General features: G+C 37.6%; 1 protein-coding gene across 6 annotated transcripts in view; it reads left to right on the forward strand.

Annotated features, from left to right (window-relative positions):
* The window catches only part of RAB27A (RAB27A, member RAS oncogene family), an 87,826-nt gene that overhangs the window by 54,842 nt on the left and 11,512 nt on the right, over positions 1–21,472 (forward strand). For all 6 annotated transcript variants that reach the window (XM_053223993.1, XM_053223995.1, XM_027067289.2 and 3 more), the window contains 4 exons: positions 2,315–2,489; positions 10,564–10,649; positions 12,836–12,939; positions 19,136–19,259. In XM_053223993.1, the coding sequence (XP_053079968.1) occupies positions 2,337–2,489; positions 10,564–10,649; positions 12,836–12,939; positions 19,136–19,259 (467 nt within the window). In that variant the 5' untranslated portion in view covers positions 2,315–2,336. The remainder of the gene's footprint in view (positions 1–2,314; positions 2,490–10,563; positions 10,650–12,835; positions 12,940–19,135; positions 19,260–21,472) is intronic.

Here is a 21,472-nt window from a genome sequence, read left to right on the forward strand (position 1 = left end):
GATCTGAAGAGTGCAAACTATGATTAATAGTGATGGTGGTTTTTATACCTTTAGTTGTGGTATTTGGTTTGTTAATACCTTCATTTATGATGGCTTAGTTTGTGAATAAACTGTTATGTATTGCTGTCAACATGAATAGAAAACGAAACCCACAAAGAGCATTTGTAGACTTATCTGCGTGACTGTTCTCCCATGATAACTAAACACATTAAATTTTGGTGCAGCAGAGGTAGTTTCATCTGTCTTTGAATTCCGTTCAAGTGGATTTAGAGAATTACAGAAGAGTGATGCCATTGATGACAACATTTTCTTCTGTACCTTAAATGACGTAAAAACACAGATATAGAAATGAGCAAACTTTGTTCAAATTAAAAATAAAGAAGTAAGATAGCTGTTATCATTGCAGACTTCGGAGTTGCTTTCTGCTTGGTCATTCATTTTGAGGGGAACCTCTAAAATGATTAAACACTATCTAGACCTGCTTTTCAATTCTTAGCTCTTATTAATGAATCACTGGGAGCCAAATGAGATGCTGTAGTGTGATAAACTATTTGTACCCTATTGGTCATCTTCTGGAGAGGAATTCTGTTATGTACCATTAATACTGGCAACCAACCTGTACATACTGAAGCTATAGCATAGGAAGGTCATCATCTGTGAAGTATCATTCTTTATAGTGTGCAAATAGAATTATGAATGTTACTGGAGGCTCTGCCCTTATCAGCTGACCAGCCATATCTGAATATGAGGTCACAGTCTTTGCTAAGGCATGATGAGGAAATAAATTGCAGTGGCTCTTGGGGGTCGGCATTCAGGATTTTTGGCCATAAGGTGAGTCATCAAATTGAGGGTAGGGTGGGGGAGGCACCCTTGAAAATCAATAAATGTCCTTGCTTAAGCTTTTATGAATCTTATGGATCTATAGAAATAATTCCATAGGAAGCATTGAGAATTGTGGTAAAGTTTCTCGATGTGAGGCTGGGTGAAAGTGGATAATGAGAGGAAAATCAGCATCTAATGTAGGCATTTGATGTGTGTGTATGGGTAAGTATGCATGTTTGAATGGGCAGGTAGAGTGGTCAGTGGTAATGGTATAGTTGATCATTTTTCCGATTTTCAGAACGGTTTATTGGTATCATAAATGCAAAGATAAAAAGAAGTAAGCTTTCCCTGGAGGCAGACTACATTTTCAGTTGGACTGGTATTTTGAGTAGTTTGAATCTATTTAGAGAATAAAAACAAATCATGAAGAGTGCTGATTGCAAAGGATAAAAATAACCATGTTTAGGTCTTGGTGGTAAAAACAGAATTTTTCTTCTGTAAGGTGGACTTTTGTTTTAGTTACTATTGAAGACCTGAATTGGTAGCATTTCTTGTTCAAATACCAAGGCAAGTATGGGTAGGTGAACCCTTTGTAATGGAACTATGGTCTCTAAACAGTGACTGCCCAAATCTGGAACTCAGTTCCCAAGGGAGAAGTGAATTCTAGCAAAGCCCTGACCTAATTGCAATATATAATAACAATAAAATAAAAGAAGCTGCAAGCCAAATTTTACTTGTGAATTTAGCATTGTCTTTGAAGGAATTAACTATAGTGACATTTGAAAATGAATAGGATAAATGAAATTGCCTAGATGTCCACATAAAAGAGAAAACCCAAGGATCTAGTGCTAGGAGACTCTGAAAAAGAAGGAGGGGGGGTGGTTAGAATCATTTGCACTCCTAATTTTTATTATTTCTGTAACATTCTCCTTTCTCCTTATAAAATTTTTGTTTTATAGGATCTGTATGTAAGACTGAGTGGTTGGGGGCGCCTAGGTGGCTCAGTCAGTTAAGTGTCTGACTTTGGCTCAGGTCATGATCTTGCAGTTTGTGAGTTTGAGCCCGGCGTCAGGCTCTTGCTGAAAGCTCAGAGCCTGGAGCCTGCTTTGGATTCTGTGTCTCCCTCTCTCCCTGCCCCTCCCCTGCTTGTACTCTCTCTCCTCTCAAAAATAAATATTTTAAAAATTAAAAAAAAAAGACTTGGTAGTGGTTATCTTCTTGATTTTCATTCTCACTTGGAATTTTTGTCTTGATAGTACTATAATGTGCATGTTAAATTTAAATTAAAATGTTATTTCAGTAGTACCTCATCTAGCAAAATATTAGGTCCTTGGGGGCAGTAATATCTAATCCTCTTCACAGAACCCTTAGGCATATAGGTGTCACATAGTACTTAGTGAGCTGGATATTAAAGTAACTCACTTTATTCATGGAAGATTCTAATATTTCCTAATGGCTTTTTCGTAAATATGCATTTGTTTGTATTTTGCAGGTGAACCACTGAGTTCTTCATTATGTCTGATGGAGATTATGATTACCTCATCAAGTTTTTAGCTTTGGGAGACTCTGGAGTGGGGAAAACCAGTGTACTTTACCAGTACACGGATGGCAAATTTAACTCCAAATTTATCACAACAGTGGGCATTGATTTCAGGGAAAAGAGAGTGGTAAGTTCTATATAAAAATATCTGAGTCAACATTTGCCTTTCTGTTTAGTCTACTTGGTAGGAATTAGAAAGACAAAGTTTGGAATATACCAGTAAAGGGTGCATATGAAAATGCATTATGTTCAATCTAGGCAACGTGATTTAGAAGGTTGTGCTGGAAAACACTTAATATAAAACCAAGGAGATAGGCGCCTGGGTGGCTCAGTCAGTTGAACATCTGGCTCTTGATTTGGTCTCTGGTCTTGATCCCAGGGTCTTGGGATCTAGCCACATGTCAGGATCTGTGCTGAGCTTGCAGCCTGCTTGAGATTCTCTCCCTCTCTCTCTCTCTCTCTCGCCCTCCCTCCCTCCCCTCCACCCCTCTCCCACATTCATGCACTCAACCTCTTTCTCTGAAAACAAAACCAAGAAGACAAAAGTGAAGATTTCTTTTAATTTTCCCTTGAACACCCTTTCGGCTTGTGTCTTTCCCTGGACCTTCACAGTTATTTGTCTAACTTTGTTATGAAACCTACAAAGCACCCTGACCCTGATACTCCTGTTTTGTGAGCTATGCTCTTCCCCCTTTGATGTCATTTTTAATGGCCTTTTTCTTAATTCAACCCCACTAAGTGGCAGAATTCATCACTGCTGCCAGAAGGGTGAGGTTGGAGTTGGAGTGAGAATGCCAGTATTGCGTTTTGATCTGGGAAGTAACCAAGGGAACAGGGAGGTTCCTCAGAACACTGAAGGAGGGGGCTCTTTCATTTAAGGAACCACAGGACTGAAAGTTATTCTGGTGATGGAGAGGAGGGCAGGAAGTCACTGTGTTAGAGTTGCAGAGAGAAGATGGTCTTCTCTGTGAACTACATTTCTTGCTGAAAAATCAACCCTTACCATGAAGCAGGTCCACAAGGGGTCAGGAGATTAATAACAAAGATCTTTCCATGGGGAATATTCTTCCTGGAAAAGATACAGGGTCTCTGTCTTCCAGGGCAAAAGAATTCATTCCCTCTTAGTCACCCTAAGTCTTTTTTTCCACTTCTAGAGTCTTAAAGGCCCACTGAGTAAGAACAGGATTTTATAAAAATTTTAGTATTGACATGTAATTGGTAGAATCAGCATGTGTATATGTGATTATATTTATCAATTCCCATTTTATAACCTTGTATTTTAAAAATGACTTTATTGGGGCGCCTGGGTAGCACAGTCGGTTAAGCGTCCGACTTCAGCCAGGTCACGATCTCGCGGTCCGTGCGTTCGAGCCCCGCGTCAGGCTCTGGGTTGATGGCTCAGAGCCTGGACCCTGTTTCCGATTCTGTGTCTCCCTCTCTCTCTGCCCCTCCCCCATTCATGCTCTGTCTCTCTCTGTCCCAAAAATAAATAAACGTTAAAAAAAAATAAAATTGACTTTATTGAGATATAATTTACATAACATAAAATTCACTCATTGAAAGTGTACAACTCAGTGTTTTAGTATATTCACATTTGTACAAACCATCACTGTTATCTAATTTTAGAACATTTCACCACCCCAAAAGAAACCTCATGCACTTTAGCAGTCTTTTCCAATTTACCCTCCTTCAGGCATTAATTCATTCTCCATAGGTTTTGAGTTAATTTTGTGTATGGTGTGAATAGGGGTCCAACTTCTATTTTTTTGCATATGGGTATCTAGTCCCATTAGCATTTATTGAAAGTTCTTTCTCTTATGTATGTTCTTTCTCTTATGAATGATCTTGGTGCTCTTGTTGAAAATCGGTTGACCATAAATAAAAATACTTATTTGTGGACCTGAAATTCTGTTCCATTCATCTAGATGTCTATCCTTAAGCCAGCACTATCTTGACTACTTCTGCTTTGTAGTACGTTTTGACATTGGGAAGCATGTCAAAGTCTTCCCACTTTGACCTTATTTTTCAAGATTATTTTGGATACCTTGCAATTACATTTGAATTTTAGGGTCAGCTTATCAATTTCTACAAAGAAGCCAGCTGAGATTTTGGTAGGGATTGCACTGAATCTGCAGATCAATTTGGGGAATATTGGTATCTTAACAATATTACACCTTCTGATCCATGAACATGAGATGTTTTTCCATTTATTTAGATCTTCTTTAATTTCTTTCAACAATGTTTTGCAGCTTTCAAAGTATGTTTTTTGTTAATATTATTCTTAAGCATTTTAATTTTTTATGCTATTATTTTTAAAAACTATTACTATTTTAATTTTAGAGACAGAGTATGAGTGGGGGAGAGAGGTAGAGGAAGAGAGAGAGAGAATCTTAAGCAGGCCCCACGCTCAGCATGGAGCCCTGACATGGGGCTTGTGCCTGGGATCATGACCTGAGCCAAAATCCAAAGTTGGACGCTCAACGGATTGTTTTTATGCTATTGTAAATTGAATTAATTTTTTAATTCATTTTGAATTGTTCATTGCCAGTGTATAGAAATACAATTTATTTTGTAAACTGATCTTGTACACTGGGTACTTGTTGAACTTGTTTATTAATTCTAATTGTGTGTGTGTGTGTGTGTGTGTGTGTGTGTGTGTGTGTGTGTATTTATTCCTTAGGATCTTTTATATACAAGATTGTGTCATCTTCTGTTTTACTTCTTCTTTTCCAATTTGGATAAGTTTTATTTTTTTCTTGCCTAATTACCCTGGCAAGAACCTCAGTAAAATGTTGAATAGAACTGATGAGAGAGAACATCCTCATCTTTTTTTGATTTCAGGGAGAAAGAAAGCATTCAGACCTTCACCATTACGTATAATGTGAGTTCTTGGGTTTTCCATAGATGCAGTTTTTCTTTTTTTTAATTTTTTTTTTCAACGTTTATTCATTTTTGGGACAGAGAGAGACAGAGCATGAACGGGGGAGGGGCAGAGAGAGAGGGAGACACAGAATCGGAAACAGGCTCCAGGCTCCGAGCCATCAGCCCAGAGCCCGACGCGGGGCTCGAACTCCCGGACCGCGAGATCGTGACCTGGCTGAAGTCGGACGCTTAACCGACTGCGCCACCCAGGCACCCCTAGATGCAGTTTTTCAAGTTGAGGACATTCTCTTCTATTTCTAATTTGTTGAGTGTTTTTATCATGAAAGGCATTGGATGTTTTCAAAGGTTTTTTTTTGCACATATTGAGATGGTCATGTGATTTTTGTTCTTTATACTACTATGGTGTATTGTGTTGTATTGATTTGTGTAAGGCCAATCAACATTGCTGTCCTTGTGATAAATTTCACTGTGTCATGGCATATAATCCTTTTTATATTTTGTTGGATTCTATTTGCTAATATTTCGTGTCTATACTCAGAATGGATGTTGGTCTGTAGTTTTTTGTTTTTGTTTTTTCTCATGATATCTTTGGTTTTGGTATCAGTATAATATTGGCCTTATAAAATGAGTCAAGTATTTCCACCTTTTATCTATTTTGGAAGAGTTTGGGAAAGATTGGTGTTGATTCTCCTCTAAACATTTGGTTAAATTCATCAGTGAAGACATTTGTGCCTGGCCATTCCACAAAAACTCTATTTGTCTCCTTATTAGTTATATGTCTATTTAGATGTTCTATTTCTTCTTGAGTTAATTTCTGGTATTTGTGTTTAAGAATTTCTCAATTATAGATTATCTAATTTTTTGGCATACAATTGTTCAGAGTATTACTTTATAATCTTTTTAGATATGTAAAGTTGGTAGTTTTGTCCTTTGAAAATTTTTCTAATTATTTAAATTTTTATTATTTTTTAGTGTATCTGGAGATACAGAGATCTTTAAAAAACTTTCTGATTTTAAGAGTTTGAGTATTCTATTTTTATTCTTGGTCAATATAGCTAAAGGTTTATGAATTTTGTTGACCTTTTTAAAGAAAAGACAATTCATTTCCACCAATCTATGATTTCTTTTCTTCTGTTTGCTTTTGGTTTAGTTTATCTTATTTTTCTAGTTTCTTAAAGTTGAAAGTTATTTATTAGAAATCTTTATTCTTTTTTAATATAGGTGCTTACTGCTAGAAATTTCCCTCTAGGCAATGCTTTAGCTTCATTTGATCATTTTTTATAGTTGTGCTACAACTACAGTAAAAAAGTATTTTAGTAAAAATACTAAAAGTATTTTTTAGTTTCCCTTGTGTTTCTTCTTTGACATATTGGTTATTTAAGACTGTGTTGTTTATTTTCCACATATTTGTGAATTTTCCAAATTTTGGTTTACTGTTAATGATTGCTAATTTTACCCATTGTGGTCAGAGACACATTTTGTATTATTTGACTTTTGAATTTATTGAGGCTTGTTTTATGATCTAACATATGGCCTGTCCTTGAGAATGTTTTGTGTGTACCTGAGAAGAATGTATGGTCTGCAGTTGTTGAGTGAAGCATTCTGTAGATGTCTGTCATGTCTTTGATTTATAGTGTTGTGCAAGTCTTGTATTTCCTTGTTCATCTGCCTACTTGTTCTATCCATTACAAAAAGTAGAGTATTGGAATATCTCAATATTACTGTCGGCTTATTTTTCTCCCTTTTTCTTCATATATGTTCTTAATGGAGTAACCTTTTTATCATTATAAAATGATAAATAACAATTTTTGCTTTAATTTTACTTTTTTCTGATATTAGTATGGCCCCTCAAGCTCTTCTTTTAGTTTTTGTTTGCATGGTATTTTTTCCCCATCCTTTTGTTTACAGCCTCTTTGTGTCTTTGAATCTAAAGTGTGTCTCTTGTAGACAGTACATTGTTGGATCATGTTTTCAAGTCCATTTTGCCAATCTCTGCCTTTTATTTGCAGTATTTAATCCACTTACATTTAATATAGTTACTGAAAAAGTAGCATTTATGTTTGCCATTTTGCTACTTGTTTTCTGTGTATCTTTTTCTGGTATTTATTTATGTGTGTATGCATTTATGTATTTATTTTTGAGAGAGAGCACAAACGGGGAAGGAGGAGAGAGAGAAGGGGACAGAGGATCCAGAGTGGGCTCTGTGCTGACAGCAGCAAGCCTGATGCGGGGCTCTAACTCATGAACTATGAGATCATGACCTGAACCCAAGTCAGACACTCAACTGACTGAGCCACCCAGGTGTCCCTGTTTTCTACATGTCTTATTTCTCTTTTTGTTCCTCAATTTCTTCATGACTACTTTATTTTGTGTTCTATATTTACTAGTATACTATTGTAACTCCCTTGCCATTATTTTTACTATATTTGAGTTGTTTTTTTAATAGTTCCCCTAAGCATTACAATTATCATCTTAATTTATAACAGTCTAGTTTTGATGAATACCAACTTAATTTCAATATTATAATGAAACTGTGCTTATATAGGACTTCATTTCCTACTCCCTCCTCTGCACCGTTATTGTCACACAAACTACAACTTTATATGTTGTGTGCCTATCAACAGGTTTGTACTTATTCATGAAGTTGTACTTAAATCAGATGGAAGAAAACAATTACAAAAATGCATTTATACTTTCTTTTATATTTATGTAGTTATCTTTCTGGTGCTGTTTGCTTTTTTATGGACTTTATTTGCTGCCTAGTGTCCTTTTATCTTAGCCTGAAGCATTATCTTTATTATTTCTTATAGGGCAAGTATGCTAGTGATGAATATTCTGTTTTTGTGTATCTGGTGATGTCTTAATTAATCATTCAATTTTAAATGAAAGCTTTGTTGCCTATAGAATTATTGGCTGATTAGTCTTTATTCTTTCAGCACTTTAATTATGTCCTCCTACTGCCTTTTGGCCTCTATTGCTTGTATGTGATGAATCACTTTTTACTTGCTGCTTTTAAGATTCTCTCTTTGTCTTTGGATTTTGACAGTTTGATGATGATGTGTCTAGTCAGTCTCTATGAATTTATCCTTCTTGGAGCTCACTGAGTTTCTTGAATGTGAAGACAAATGTTTTTCGTCAAATTTTGGGATGTTTTTGGCTATTATTTCTGCAAATATTTTTTCTGCCTCTGTCTTCTTTTGATATGATTGCTAGTTTGCATATGTTGGTATTTTTGATGGTTCCATAGGTCTCTGTAACTCTGTTCATTTTTCTTTACTCTATTTCCTTTTGTGCCATGGACTAGATAATCTCAACAGACCTGTCTCTTCAAATCAGTGGTTATTTCTTTTGCCATTTCAAGTCTGCTATTGAGCCCCTCTAGTGAATACTGCACTTCACTTACTGTATTTTTAACTCCAGAATCTCTATTTACTTTTTATAGTATCTATGTCTTTATTGACATTCTGTATTCAATGAGGCATTAGTCTCGTACTTTATTTCTTTAGATATGATTTCCTTTAGTTCTTTGAACATGTTTATAATAGCTGATTTCAAGTCTATGTCTAGTAAGTTCAACATCTGGCCTTCCTTAGGGATGACTTCTGTTGATTTCTTCACTCCCTTCCCCTGCCCCACCCCCACCCCATGTATAAGCCATACTTTCCTGTTTCTTTGTGTGTCTCACAAACATTGTTGAAAACTGGACATTTTAAATGATAAAACCTGGCAATCAAATTCTTCCCCTTTCCTAAGAGGTTCTTGTTTTTGCTCTTTATTTTTGTTGCTGTTGTTCCTGCTGTTTATTTAGTGACATCCCGGGACTAATTCTATCCCAGCACTAATTCTAGTGCTGAAGTTAACTGAAGTCTCTGTTCAGTTAACTCAGTGATAAGCCAATGAGTGGACAGGTTTCTTTGAACCAGTAAGTCTATCAGCCTTTTCCAACAGATTGTGTATGTGCATGCATGCACCCATTGTGGGACATGTGCCTAATGTTCCTGCAGGCAGTTTACAACTCTGCCTTAGCCTTCATTGGGTCTTTTCAAGTCTTTTCCAAGCATATGTATGGTCCTATACATGAAAGTGGCCTAGTAGATTCCAAGGAACATTTTGGAGCTTTTCAAGACTCCCTATGGACATCTCATTTCCTGTTTGTTTGTTTGTTTGTTTGTTACATTTAGCCCCAGTTGGTATTGCTGCCTTTGGTAGCTGTGATGTTAAATAATTGCTGCTGATTGTTTTCAACAAATGTCCTAAGGGTAAGGTTGTCATCATAGAGCAAGCTTTGAGTCAGGCAAAGTCAAGTGAAGGCCTGGGAATGGAGATTTACAGGTAACTTTCAGACAGTTCTCTGGGGATGAGACTTGGAGAGCTCCAAACCTGTTCTGCCTCCTTTCAGTGGCTACTATGCTAATGGTTTTCACAGCTACCATAGTTATGCATCTGTTGGTTTTCAAAGCTACTAAGGAGCTGGGGAGGGTGGGATGGGAATAAGATAAATTGAAACAGCACAAAGTTTACTGTTTTTACTGATACTCAGCCATTTTTATGGAATAGATTGTTCTTGGGATGTTGCAAGCCTTTGTTAATTCTCAGAGTTTAGAAAAAGTGGATTTTGACATTTTTGGCCAGTGTTTCATTGCTTTAATGGAGGAAGAGATATTAAGATGTCCTTCCTATAAAATTGCTTTACAGTACTTTTTAAAGATGGGATAGGGAAAAATCATAGAAAGGTAGTATTTTCTGAAACTAGTGACCTGAGGGAACTTTGAGGAAAGGTGAGTGGATTAATGTTTTGTTTCTTTCTTTAATATTTATTTTTGAGAGAGAGAGAGAGAGGGAGAGGGAGGGAGAGAGAACACGTGCATGTACAAGTGGGGGAGGGACAGAGAGAGAGAGAGAGAGAGAGAGAGAGAGAGAGAGAGAGATGGAGACAGAGGATCCGAAGTGAGCTCTGTGCTGACAGCAGAGAGCCTGATGCGGAGCTCAAACTCATGAACGGTGAGATCGTGACCTGAGCTGAAGTCGGACGCTCAACCAACTAAGCCACCCAAGTTCCCCAGATTATTGTTATTTATACATATTATATGATATTTATATATATTTCATAATATACTTATAAAAATATATAACGTGTATATTTATGTTTTATTACAAATTACTGTATTACCCAAAGATAATTGTTTGGAATAACATACAAACAAGGTTGTATTCCAGAGGGTTTTTTTTGAGTCTAGAAGCTTATGGGAGTTTTACTGAATAGAAAACTGAGAAGAGTAGTGTTCTCAAAAGTTTTCTTTTCCATTTTGCTATTTTAGGTGTACAGAGCCAATGGGCCAGATGGAGCCATTGGCAGAGGTCAGAGAATCCACCTGCAATTATGGGACACAGCAGGGCAGGAGAGGTATGAGACCTTCAGTTATGTGTTTCTTACTGGAGTAAAGGGAAAACCAGGTGTGCTCTTCATACAGTGCCTGAGCAGGAAAAGGCCAGCTGATTGGTTGATTTGTACTTAGATAAGACATACTTCCAAATTAGCAGGAAATTTATCAATCCGAAATGGTAATGATGTGTCCTTCATACAAGGACAGAAGAAAAATGAATCCTTTTCAAAATAGACCATCTTACTTACGGTCTTTCTTCTTCTTTCTTCTTCTTCTTTCTCTTCCTGCTTTCTCCTCCTCCTCCCTCCTCTCTCTTTCTTCCTCCTCCTTTCTCGTTCTACTCATTTGCTTAGACACTTTCCACCATTTACTTTTGCTATTTACTCAGCCACAAAGACAATTGTAGAATTGCATGCATTATTCTTGATTGTTGAAACCTCATGGAAAATCTGATTGGAATTAACTCATATGGTCAGAGGTTGCTTGATCAAGATAAGTCACATGAAATCTTGATAAAAATTTCTTTAAGTTAGCTAGAAGCTGCTGTTTTCTGTAGTTTTCTTGAAGTATTCTTTTGTTTTTTAACTTTTTATTCTGGAAATATTCAAATATATACTAGAAAGGATAGTATAATAAAATCATGTACACATTTCCCAGCTTCAGCAGCCATCGATTTGTGGCCTATCTCATTTCATTTATACCTCTACCTCTTTTTACCCCCACTCCTAAATTATTTTTAAGCAAATTCCAAATATCAGATTTTTTCATTTATAACTACTTTGGTAGGTATTTCTAAAAGATAAGGACTCTTTTTTTTGTAAAAATGTTCACTAGAAATATTTGAGAAAATTTAAAATATATTAGATGACAAATTCATGTCAGTATTCTTTTCCGTAGAGCCTCTGCCTGTCAGTTGCAGGCTTTGCATAAAAGTAAAATGGAAACGGACTTGAAACGGAGAGAGAAAGGATATAGCTGGATAAAACCTTGGAAGAGAGCACCAAGAAAGGCTAGGGACTGAGTCAATAGTACTCCCATCTTGAAGCCAAAGAAATGTTTTTCAGAGTTATCAAACTTCTGTAGAGACTGAAATTAAAAGGTTACGGAACCCATTGCAATGTCAGGTCAAGTTGAACTTTCTCAGGACAAGGAAAACCTACACAGCAGGCACCATTGCTTTTGGCCTAATTAACTCTTAATTGTACTGTGCATTCTTGGCTCAGACTAATGTATCATGAGCTAGTTCTTGTGGTCCCTGTCCAGCAGACTGTTTTTTCAAATCACATGCTCCATTAACACATAAACTTATGTAAGTGATAAATAACTGTAGTATACACTTTTGGAATATCATTATCTTTTTTTAATTTTTAAAAATGTACACAGATTGTTTTTATTTTATTTATTTTTATTCATTTAATTCCAGCATAGTTAACATACAGTGTTAAATTAGTTTCAGGTATACAATATAGTGATTCAGCAATACACTATACTGAGTTCGATACATTACTCAGTCCTCATCATGAGAAATGTACTCTTAATTCCTTAATCTATTTCACCCATCTCTTCCCCCACCTCCCCTCAGGTAACGAACAGTTCTCTATAAGATTGTTTTTATTTAAATTTTTTAATGTTTATTTATTTTTGAGAGAAACACAGAGACTGCACGAGCAGGGGAGGCACAGAGAGAGAGAGAGAGAGGGAGGGAGACACAGAATCCAAAGTAGGATCCAGGCACTGAGCTGTCAGCACAGAGCCTGTTGCAAGGCTCAGACTCACAAACTGTGAGATCATGACCTGAGCTGAAATTGGCCGCTTAACCGACTGAGCCACCCAAGTGCTCCAAGATTGTTTTTATTTTAAAAGAAAATTCCAAATATAATTTTTGGAAAGTATCAGTATGTTTTGAAATATTCTTTCTAGCTCTAGATATCTCTTTACCATATTTTATAAGATACCCAATATCATTGATTATATATATACCTTTATACTGATAAAATGATCTATTATAGCACACTTTGTTAAATCTTGTATAGTTAAGAGGTACCATATGCATGTATAATGTGAAGTTATTAGAAATTATGGCACATTATTAAACACCTAATTTGTTATTGATGAATTATTGGAAGAGCTGAGGGAATTGCTGCTAGTTTTATATTTCAGGAGTGAGGCCATGATTTAGGTGACCAATCTGCTTTTATGTTCCTAGGTTTCGTAGCTTGACAACAGCATTCTTCAGAGATGCTATGGGGTTTCTTCTGCTTTTTGATCTGACAAATGAGCAAAGTTTCCTCAATGTCAGAAACTGGATAAGTAAGTGTTACTGTTTCCCTGTCTCCCACTGCCCATTTCCCATAATAAAATGCCCTCTTATATTCTACTTTTGGTGCAAGTTGTTTTGGAGGACCTCCTAAGGTTTTACTTTAGGGGCAAAGATAACTAACATACTGTGCTTTTCCTGGTGATGCTAACTTATTTGCTCGCAACTTCTTTTTTTTTTTTTATAAGTGTTTTAAAGAAATGTTTATTTATTTTGAGAGAGAGAGCGAGAGCAAGCAGGGGAGAGGCGGGGAGAGGCAGAAAGAGAGAGGGAGAGAGAGAATCCCAAACAAGCTCTGTCAATGTGGAGCCTGACGGGGGGCTCAAACCCACAAGCTGTGAGATTATGACTGAGCTGAAATCAAGAACCAGAGGCTTAACTGACTGAGCCACCCAGGTACCCCTTTGGTGGGTACTTCTTATCCTATAGGCACATGGCAGCACTTTGCATGTAATCACTTTGGCTTTTCCACAGAGGGTGCTGTTAGCCCCATTTGATAGAAAAGGAGACAGAAGCCCAGAGAAGATAAATCTCTAAGTATCTGCTTGCCTGTCGTATACTGTGAGGACTTGTATCATCCCAGGGCTTAACACATACATCACATAGATATAAATATGTTTTGAAGGCTTTGCAGATCATACCCCCAGCTCTATGTCTCTTCTGTACTCAGAAGTCCCTTTTCTGCTTTTAGGGCCAGAGCATTGGGCAGGAGGATCCCATGATGGAAGACTCTAGAATTACATTTGCAAAAATGGTCACCAGTACTACACACACACACAAACACACACACACACACACACACACCCCTTCATCTTGGCTCTTTGCAGAGATCCTAATCTCTTAAATGATTGGTTAGTAGCCACTTAAAATCCTGCTACTTGATCAAATAACAGTTTGCAAATGTACACTTTTATCTGTTGATGGTGTTAGTGTAAATTTAGACTAGAAAAATCTATTAAAGAATACTGTGATGTCAAATTCTTAACATCCAAATATTTAAAATAAAAATGGTTACTTAAAAATACCTACCATTTGTGGGAATGCAAGCTGGTGCGGTCACTCTGGAAAACAGTATGGAGGTTCCTCAAAAAACTAAAAATAGAACTACCCTACAACCCAGCAATTGCACTACTAGGGATTTATCCACGGGATACAGGTGTGCTGTTTCAAAGGGACACATGCACCCCAATATTTACAGCAGCACTATCAACAATAGCCAAAGTATGGAAAGAGCCCAAATGTCCATCGATGGATGAATGCAGAAAGAAGATGCATACATACATACATACACATACATACACACACACACACACACATATATATACACATACACACATACATACATACATACACATACACACACACACACACAATGGATATTACTCAGCAATCAAAAAGAATGAAATCTTGCCATTTGCAACCACGTGGATGGAACTGGAGGGTATTATGCTAAGTGAAATTAGTCAGAGAAAGAAAAAAATCACATGACTTCACTCATATGAGGACTTTAAGAGACAAAACAGATGAACATAAGGAAAGGGAAACAAAAATAATATAAAAACAGGGAGGGGGACAAAACAAAAGAGACTCATAAATATGGAGAACAAACTGAGGGTTAATGGAGGGGTTGTGGGAGGGGGGGATGGGATAAATGGGTAAGGGGCACTAAGAAATTTACTCCTGAAATCATTGTTGCACTATATGCTAACTAATTTGGTGTAAATTTAAAAAAATAAAAAAACAAGTTAAAATAAAATAAAACCAAAACAACAACAACAACAAAAAACCTGATCCTTGTACTTAATATTAATATTAATGAATAAGATCTCTTTAAAACTATCCTAAATCATTAATATACATTAACACTTTTAGCTCCATTTTCAGACAAGCACAATGAGACAGAAAGATACTGGTTTATCCAAGATTATGTGGCTAGTAAGTGAATGTATAGCTCCTGGGACCATGCTCTTAAGCATGACACCCATGGTTCACACGTCTATCTCTGACAGTTTCTAGACTAGATTTTCATTATTTCTTACCTGACCTAGTCTAATATCCTAATTTGTTGTCTTAACTCTAGTTTCATCTCCCTCAAATCTACTCTCCACATAGCTGCCAGAGTTATCATTCTAGAAGATAAATATGATCTCATTAAAATGTTTCAATGGCTTCCTGTGGCCCATGATAAAGTACCAGATATTTTACATGCATTACAAGATGCTTCAAAATGTGCCACTGGCTGTCATTCTCATCTTCAGCTGATGGCTCACTGATCTTTGCTTCTGTAATTTTACTTTTGTTTTTACCACTGAGTTGCCCTTCTCCTATGTCTCCTGAGGAAGCATCTCCTTATTTTCAGAGTGTTTGCTTAAATGTAAATTTCATGACCCCCTTACAATATTATGCATTTCTTCTTTAAATTGCCATAATAGTTTGTACATATTTTTATTATGATGTATGCTAAATTGCTATACTTGTTAATATGTCTTTCTTACATGAATCTGTTAAACTCTGATTTGTGTATGTCTTTTTAGCACCAAGCATGTTGCCTAGAATACAGTAGAAATTAAATGTGCTTTTTATGTATTTATGGAAGGAAGGAAGCAAGGAACAAATGAACTGAATTCTGGAAATATAAATCAATGTCTTTAATGAATATAGCAGAGTTTTAGAGGAGGTTATTAAATATGTTTCTAAATGTTAAAAAATACAACATGACCATTAAATCAGAATACAAAAAAAAAATACCTACCATTTAAAAACGACTTGGTGTTTTGGTATTATAAAAGGGTCATTGGCTGTGATTTTGATAGTAGAAAACCTTGTTTTTAAGAACCAGTTTTGAAATAAGTAAGTTCTGTGGTGCATTGTGATTTTAAAAGGTTTTTCCCATACTTTGTATCTGGTCCTCACAAGCTCTGGGAGAAGATTCAGGCAGGTGGCGTGTCTTTATTTTAGGATGAGGACTCTGGGCCTTAAATAGTAGTTGACTTCTCTGAGGACATGGAATTTTTGCTTTCAGATCAATAGGCTTTTTAAAATTTTTTTCTTTACATTTATTTATTTTTGAGAGACAGAGACAGAGTACAGAGAGAATGAGACGCACAATCCAAAGCAGGCTCCAGACTCCTAGCTGTCAACACAGAGTCTGACGGGGTGGGGGTGGGGGGGCTGGAACTCACAAACCATGAGATCATGACCTGAGCCCAAGTCAGACGCTTAACCAACTGAGCCACCCAGGCGCCCCAAGTTCAGTAGCCTTTAATGCACTTTCTTAACTAAATTGATCATTACTAGTTGAAGAGCTATTTAATATTTTAAGTATAGTTTCCCCAAATTTAGTTATGCTTACTGGACTTGACTTTGTTAATGCCCGTGTTGCATACCTCATTATTTCTCTTAGAGCTGAATGATGGTGGCTATTTTTAGTCCTTTATTTTCAGACCTTGCTTCTCATCTTCTTTTCAGTATCGTTAGAACAAATTCTGGGGCTGCCTGGGTGGCTCAGTTGGGTGAGCATGCGACTTCAGCTCAGGTCATGATCTTGCGGTTAGTGAGTTCAAGCCCCACGTCGGGCTCGGTGCTGATAGCTCAGAACCTGGAGCCTGTTTCAGATTCTGTGTCTCCCTCTCTCTCTGCCCCTGCTCACCGATAGAAATGGAAACTCTGAGACAGATAAATCTTGTCTATCTGGACTTTTTAGCTAATTAGGTAAATAACAAAGTTATGTGAAATTATGTGTAATGTATGCATGTTATTTTGTTTTCCTTATAGTGTAAAAGAATTCTTACAGGTAAAGAAAACATATACATTTTGAGGATTTCATATCTTCAATGGAAAATACTCCCCCCCTCCCCAACCCATCTTTAAAAAAAAGAAAGTTATAATGTTCAGGGTCAGAAGTAATAGTATCAAATCTTAATTGGGAATAAAAATGTATTATCTATACATTTTATTTTTCCTCTGTTAGCATTTTGAGTATTACATGGATCATTCATTTCTTCTTTTGGGGGGTGAGATACATATCAGAACAAAGGTACTGTTGCATTAAACAGCTGATTCCTGGACTCTGATTAGCCTGGGGAGAGGAGGTCTGTGTCCTCCCTTTGCTTCTCCAGACCTGTACTGGCAGTGCCTTTTCTCTTGACTCCGATTCTCTCCGTGCCCTTTTGGGAAGGGGATACATACAAAGGTGAGCCCTGCTGAATCAGGAGACTGAACAGAGAGCTGAGTCCTCTAAGCCTAAATCTGAAATCTGAAAGGAACCAGGCAGTGTTGGATTCACTCATCTGTCTTCCTGGACCTCAGAGAAAAGCCCCTTCTAACCCCCCCCCCCCCGACCCTTTTTTAAACTGGTTGGAGTTCTACTTATTCTTTAAAATCTGGGAAATTATGGCCTCCATGAAATTTTCTGTGATAACTGTAGTTGTATTAAACTTTTTTCCTCTTAGCTTCTATTTTGTACTACTTTGAGGATTTTTAGCATAGTAGGTTGTAGTAGGTTTTTATGTATTTGCCTTTTTCTTCAGTGAGATTTTTAAAAGAATTGATTACTTTTTATATAAGTAAGTCAGTGTTTGTAGAAAAATCAGGAAGAAATAAAAATCGCCAATAATCACACTTACCAGAATCTCCAAAATAAACACTATTAAACATCATTACTGGTAATACTCACCTAGCACTTCTAAATGCTTTAAAGATTAACTTAGTGGTTCTCAAATGTGCATCTGGATCACCCAGAGGGCTTATGAAAACACGGATTCTGGGCCCCAGATCCAGCATTCCTGATTCAGTAGATCTGGGGTGGGATCTGAGAATTTGCATTTGTAGTAAGTTCCCTAGTGATGGTGAGGCTGCTGGTCCATGGACCTTTCTTGGAGAATCACTGAATTAACTCATTTAATCCACACCTTAACCGTATGGAGTAAGTACCATTATTATTACCATTTACAGATGGGGAAACAACTTGGTCAGGGTCACACAGCTAGTAAATGGCGGGCCAGGATTCAACCTTAGACACAGTCTGTTCTGAGTTCATGTTTGTAATCATGACACTGGACACATGGGTTAATAGAACACAGAGACTCTCTGGAGACCAGAAAGGTTTCATAGTAGAGGTAACTGAGAGTCAAGTCTTAAAAGAATGGTCAAGATTCCTGGAAGGAAGGTTGTGGCTGGGTATTCAAGCACATGGGGACAGAATGTGTACCAGCCTGGAGGAAAGAAAGGGCATGGCAGTCAGTGGAAACACAGTTTGGTTTTGCCTGTATAGGCCTTGTTGCCCGATTGTCCCTTGAAGGCAAAGGCCAGGGCTCTGAAATTCTGCACCAAGTATCTGGCCTATGTTAATGATCAGTGAATGCTTGCCAACTAGATTTTCTCTTGATAAGATATAATGAACATGACTTTGTAATGAGGAACTAAAATGTCAACACTGTTCTGGTTAACCGTGATAAAAATAGGCCATACCACTTTGAGGTATGTCTTAATGTGAAAGTTCGGGCTGCTTTAATTTTATTATGGGGTGTGAAGAATAAGAAATAAGATTTGTTTAATTGCTTTTTAAAATTATGCCTATTTACGGGTTTTCAGGTGAAAAGAAATAAAAGCTGTGGAATAAGAATTATAGTCTCCTGCTTCCTCTTGGTTCTGGTGACAGAATCATTTATTATTATAAATTTTCTCTCCCTTAATCTTGTATCTTGTTTATTTTAATTGAATCGATTCTGCTTTAGGATAATAAAAAATGTGAAAAACATTTCAGAGAGAAACAAGCTAGTTTGTATGAAGACCGTTCTCTTAAATATGTTGCATGGAAAGAAACCATACGAAAAACAGAGCTTTAAGATTAGCAATAAGTACTAAAATTTTCCAAGTATTTTTCAAATGGCCTTCAACAGAAAGATAGCCTCATGGGTGTATGCCCGTGGTTGCCACATGCACGTACATACTTTTGGAAGGTTAGCAAATTATCCCACTCCTCTCTGATATTTAAATAAGGTGAGGTATGAATTTAAGGATAAGTTTTACATATCTGTCCCATCCGTTCGGTTTTGTTGATTAGGTTATTAATGCTTTTGAAAGCATTATATCATTTATGTCTCTCTATCCATTTACAGTTATGAAGCACTTTTGCATATATTTTCCATTGACCGTACACTTATTTTCGTATAATAATTTTTCTTATAGGCCAGCTACAAATGCATGCATATTGTGAAAACCCAGATATAGTGTTATGTGGAAATAAGAGTGATCTAGAAGACCAGAGAGTAGTAAAAGAGGAAGAAGCAAGAGGACTTGCAGAGAAATATGGGTGAGTGTTTCTGTGGAAAAATCTAGAGAAAACATTTCCAATTCAAACATTAGCACATGAATGGGTAATAGAAAATACAAAAGCAAAAAATCAGCACACTCGGATGTAAGCCTTGGGAGGTATAAATACCTACTTTGCATATTAATATGTGAAAATATAAGAAAAACACTGGGTGAGGGCTTTAATTTACTCTTTCAGTACCATTTTCTCAATCTCCTGGTGTTTGAAGAAAGACACATTTGAGTGCAAATGCCCTAATTCTATAAGGCTGCTTTCCCAAGATGCAAGTAGGAGATGCATGGGATAAGAAAATTATCTCTATTCAGTAAAAAAAAATTGCAAAGCCAGTTCATGTGCTGCCGTAGAGAGCCCCAGAATACAAGCAGGCCTATTGGCTTTGAAATTTCTATGCTGGGAGAGGAGTGTGAGGATCCCCTTGGTTTAGGTTGTGGTTTTGTTGTAGAGAATAATCTAAATACTGTCTTCCTTGAGCTCTGGAATAGGATCACAGTAGCAACAGCATTAATTGGCCATGAAAGAAGGGGTTAGCCTCCGCTTGTTAAAAATGTCAGGGCACCTCTACAAGGGAATTTGTGCTCTGCTTTGTTTCTACCTCTAATACAATGAGAACTCAAATGTATATGCATTAATTACCCTTAATGTAAGCAGGAGGCAGCAAGTGGAGTTGAGAAGGAAGGGAGGTTAGAGAGGTGGTGTGGAGTGTAGGAGATGCTACTGGTCCTGGTTGTTAGGCAGAATCCAAGGAGGCCAGAGGAGGCACTTTCTCTTTTTATCTTGTGACAACTGCTTTGTTCTTCCTTGGGTTGATGGAGGACCAGAAAACACTGGAGGATAGGGTTCACATTGGGAACGGAGTAGAAGGATAGTTTGGCCAGGCAGGAAGAAGCCAGAGTCTGGGGACAGTTTTGAATACCAGATGAGAGTAGACTTAATCTCCTGGGGGACAGGAAGTTGCTGAAAGCCTTTGAATGTGGAGGGATGTGATAAGTACTTGTCTATATCAGTCTAGGGTGGTGGATGGGTGGGGTGAAATGGAGGGAGGAAAGACTAGAGACAGGGTGGGGCAGAGCAGGATTTTAAGTCTTTCTCAATTCTAGGGGTGGGGCAAGGCAGGGTGGGGCTGAGGAGCTGTGTGTATTCCCATCAACTATATTAGCTTACCCTGGCACAGATTTGCAGTAGGGTGTGGAGGTTTTCACTGTAGGATAGATGGTGCTTAACTGTGTTAGAATCACCTGAGGAACCAGGCATCTGTGTTCGCTCAGTCAGTTAAGTGTCCTGAGTCTTGGTTTTGGCTCAGGTCATGATCTCATGCGTTTGTGAGTTCAGTCCCTACGTTGGGCTCAGCACGGCTGGCACAAAGCCTGCTTGGGATCCTTTCTCTCTGCCCTTCCCCTCTTCCTGTGTGTATGCTCTTTCTCTCTCAAAATCTTTATTTAGATACAAAAAAAAAAAAAAAATCTGAGGAGCTTTTAACAAATGCTTATGTCTGGGCCTTACCTCTTAGCTTCTGAAATAATTGGCCTGGAACAGTTTATTAGGCAAGATTCAATCGAAGAAAATTATACCTAAAAAAATTTGTTACAGGGATTTGTGGGAGCTGGTTAAACAGTTTCTGTAAAGTGTTGTTTCTGATGCTGAAGCTTGAAGTCCACAGGACAGGAAGTCAGGAAGGGAAGGTGGGTCTAAGAGGAGAGAGAGCACCAGGAACACCATCTAGGACCCATAATGACACATGAAACCCATGTCAGTACTCGCTGCCTCTGACCTGAATGGTGTGGATAGCTTAGAGAAGTCAGGGACCTTTGGCACAGAGCTAGGCACACTCACTTGGCCCAGGAGCTGGAGAAACTGAGAGGATCTTGGGGAAGGTGGAGCAGGTAGAGGTGTGTTTGCTGGTTTATGCCAACGAGATGAGCCAGAAGGTGAGCAACAATGTATGAGAGCTACGGAGTGGCGGCTGCTTTACTTCCACCCCCCAAAGTCCCCCAAATCTCTCCTGTGATCTACCCTAACTAGAAAGGAAATTCTGGGGAATGTTCAGCCTAACCAAGTTGACCTGTTACAAAACCACCACAGGCAGGGACCTGGACATTGATGTCTTTTAAAAGCTCTCCACTTGATTGTCATGTTAAAAGTACCTCTGGTGCTATTAACAAATACTCAGATCTGGGCCTCACCTCTGAGCTTCT

This window comes from Acinonyx jubatus, chromosome B3, assembly GCF_027475565.1.
Source record: "Acinonyx jubatus isolate Ajub_Pintada_27869175 chromosome B3, VMU_Ajub_asm_v1.0, whole genome shotgun sequence".
NCBI classification, from domain to species: domain Eukaryota; kingdom Metazoa; phylum Chordata; class Mammalia; order Carnivora; family Felidae; genus Acinonyx; species Acinonyx jubatus.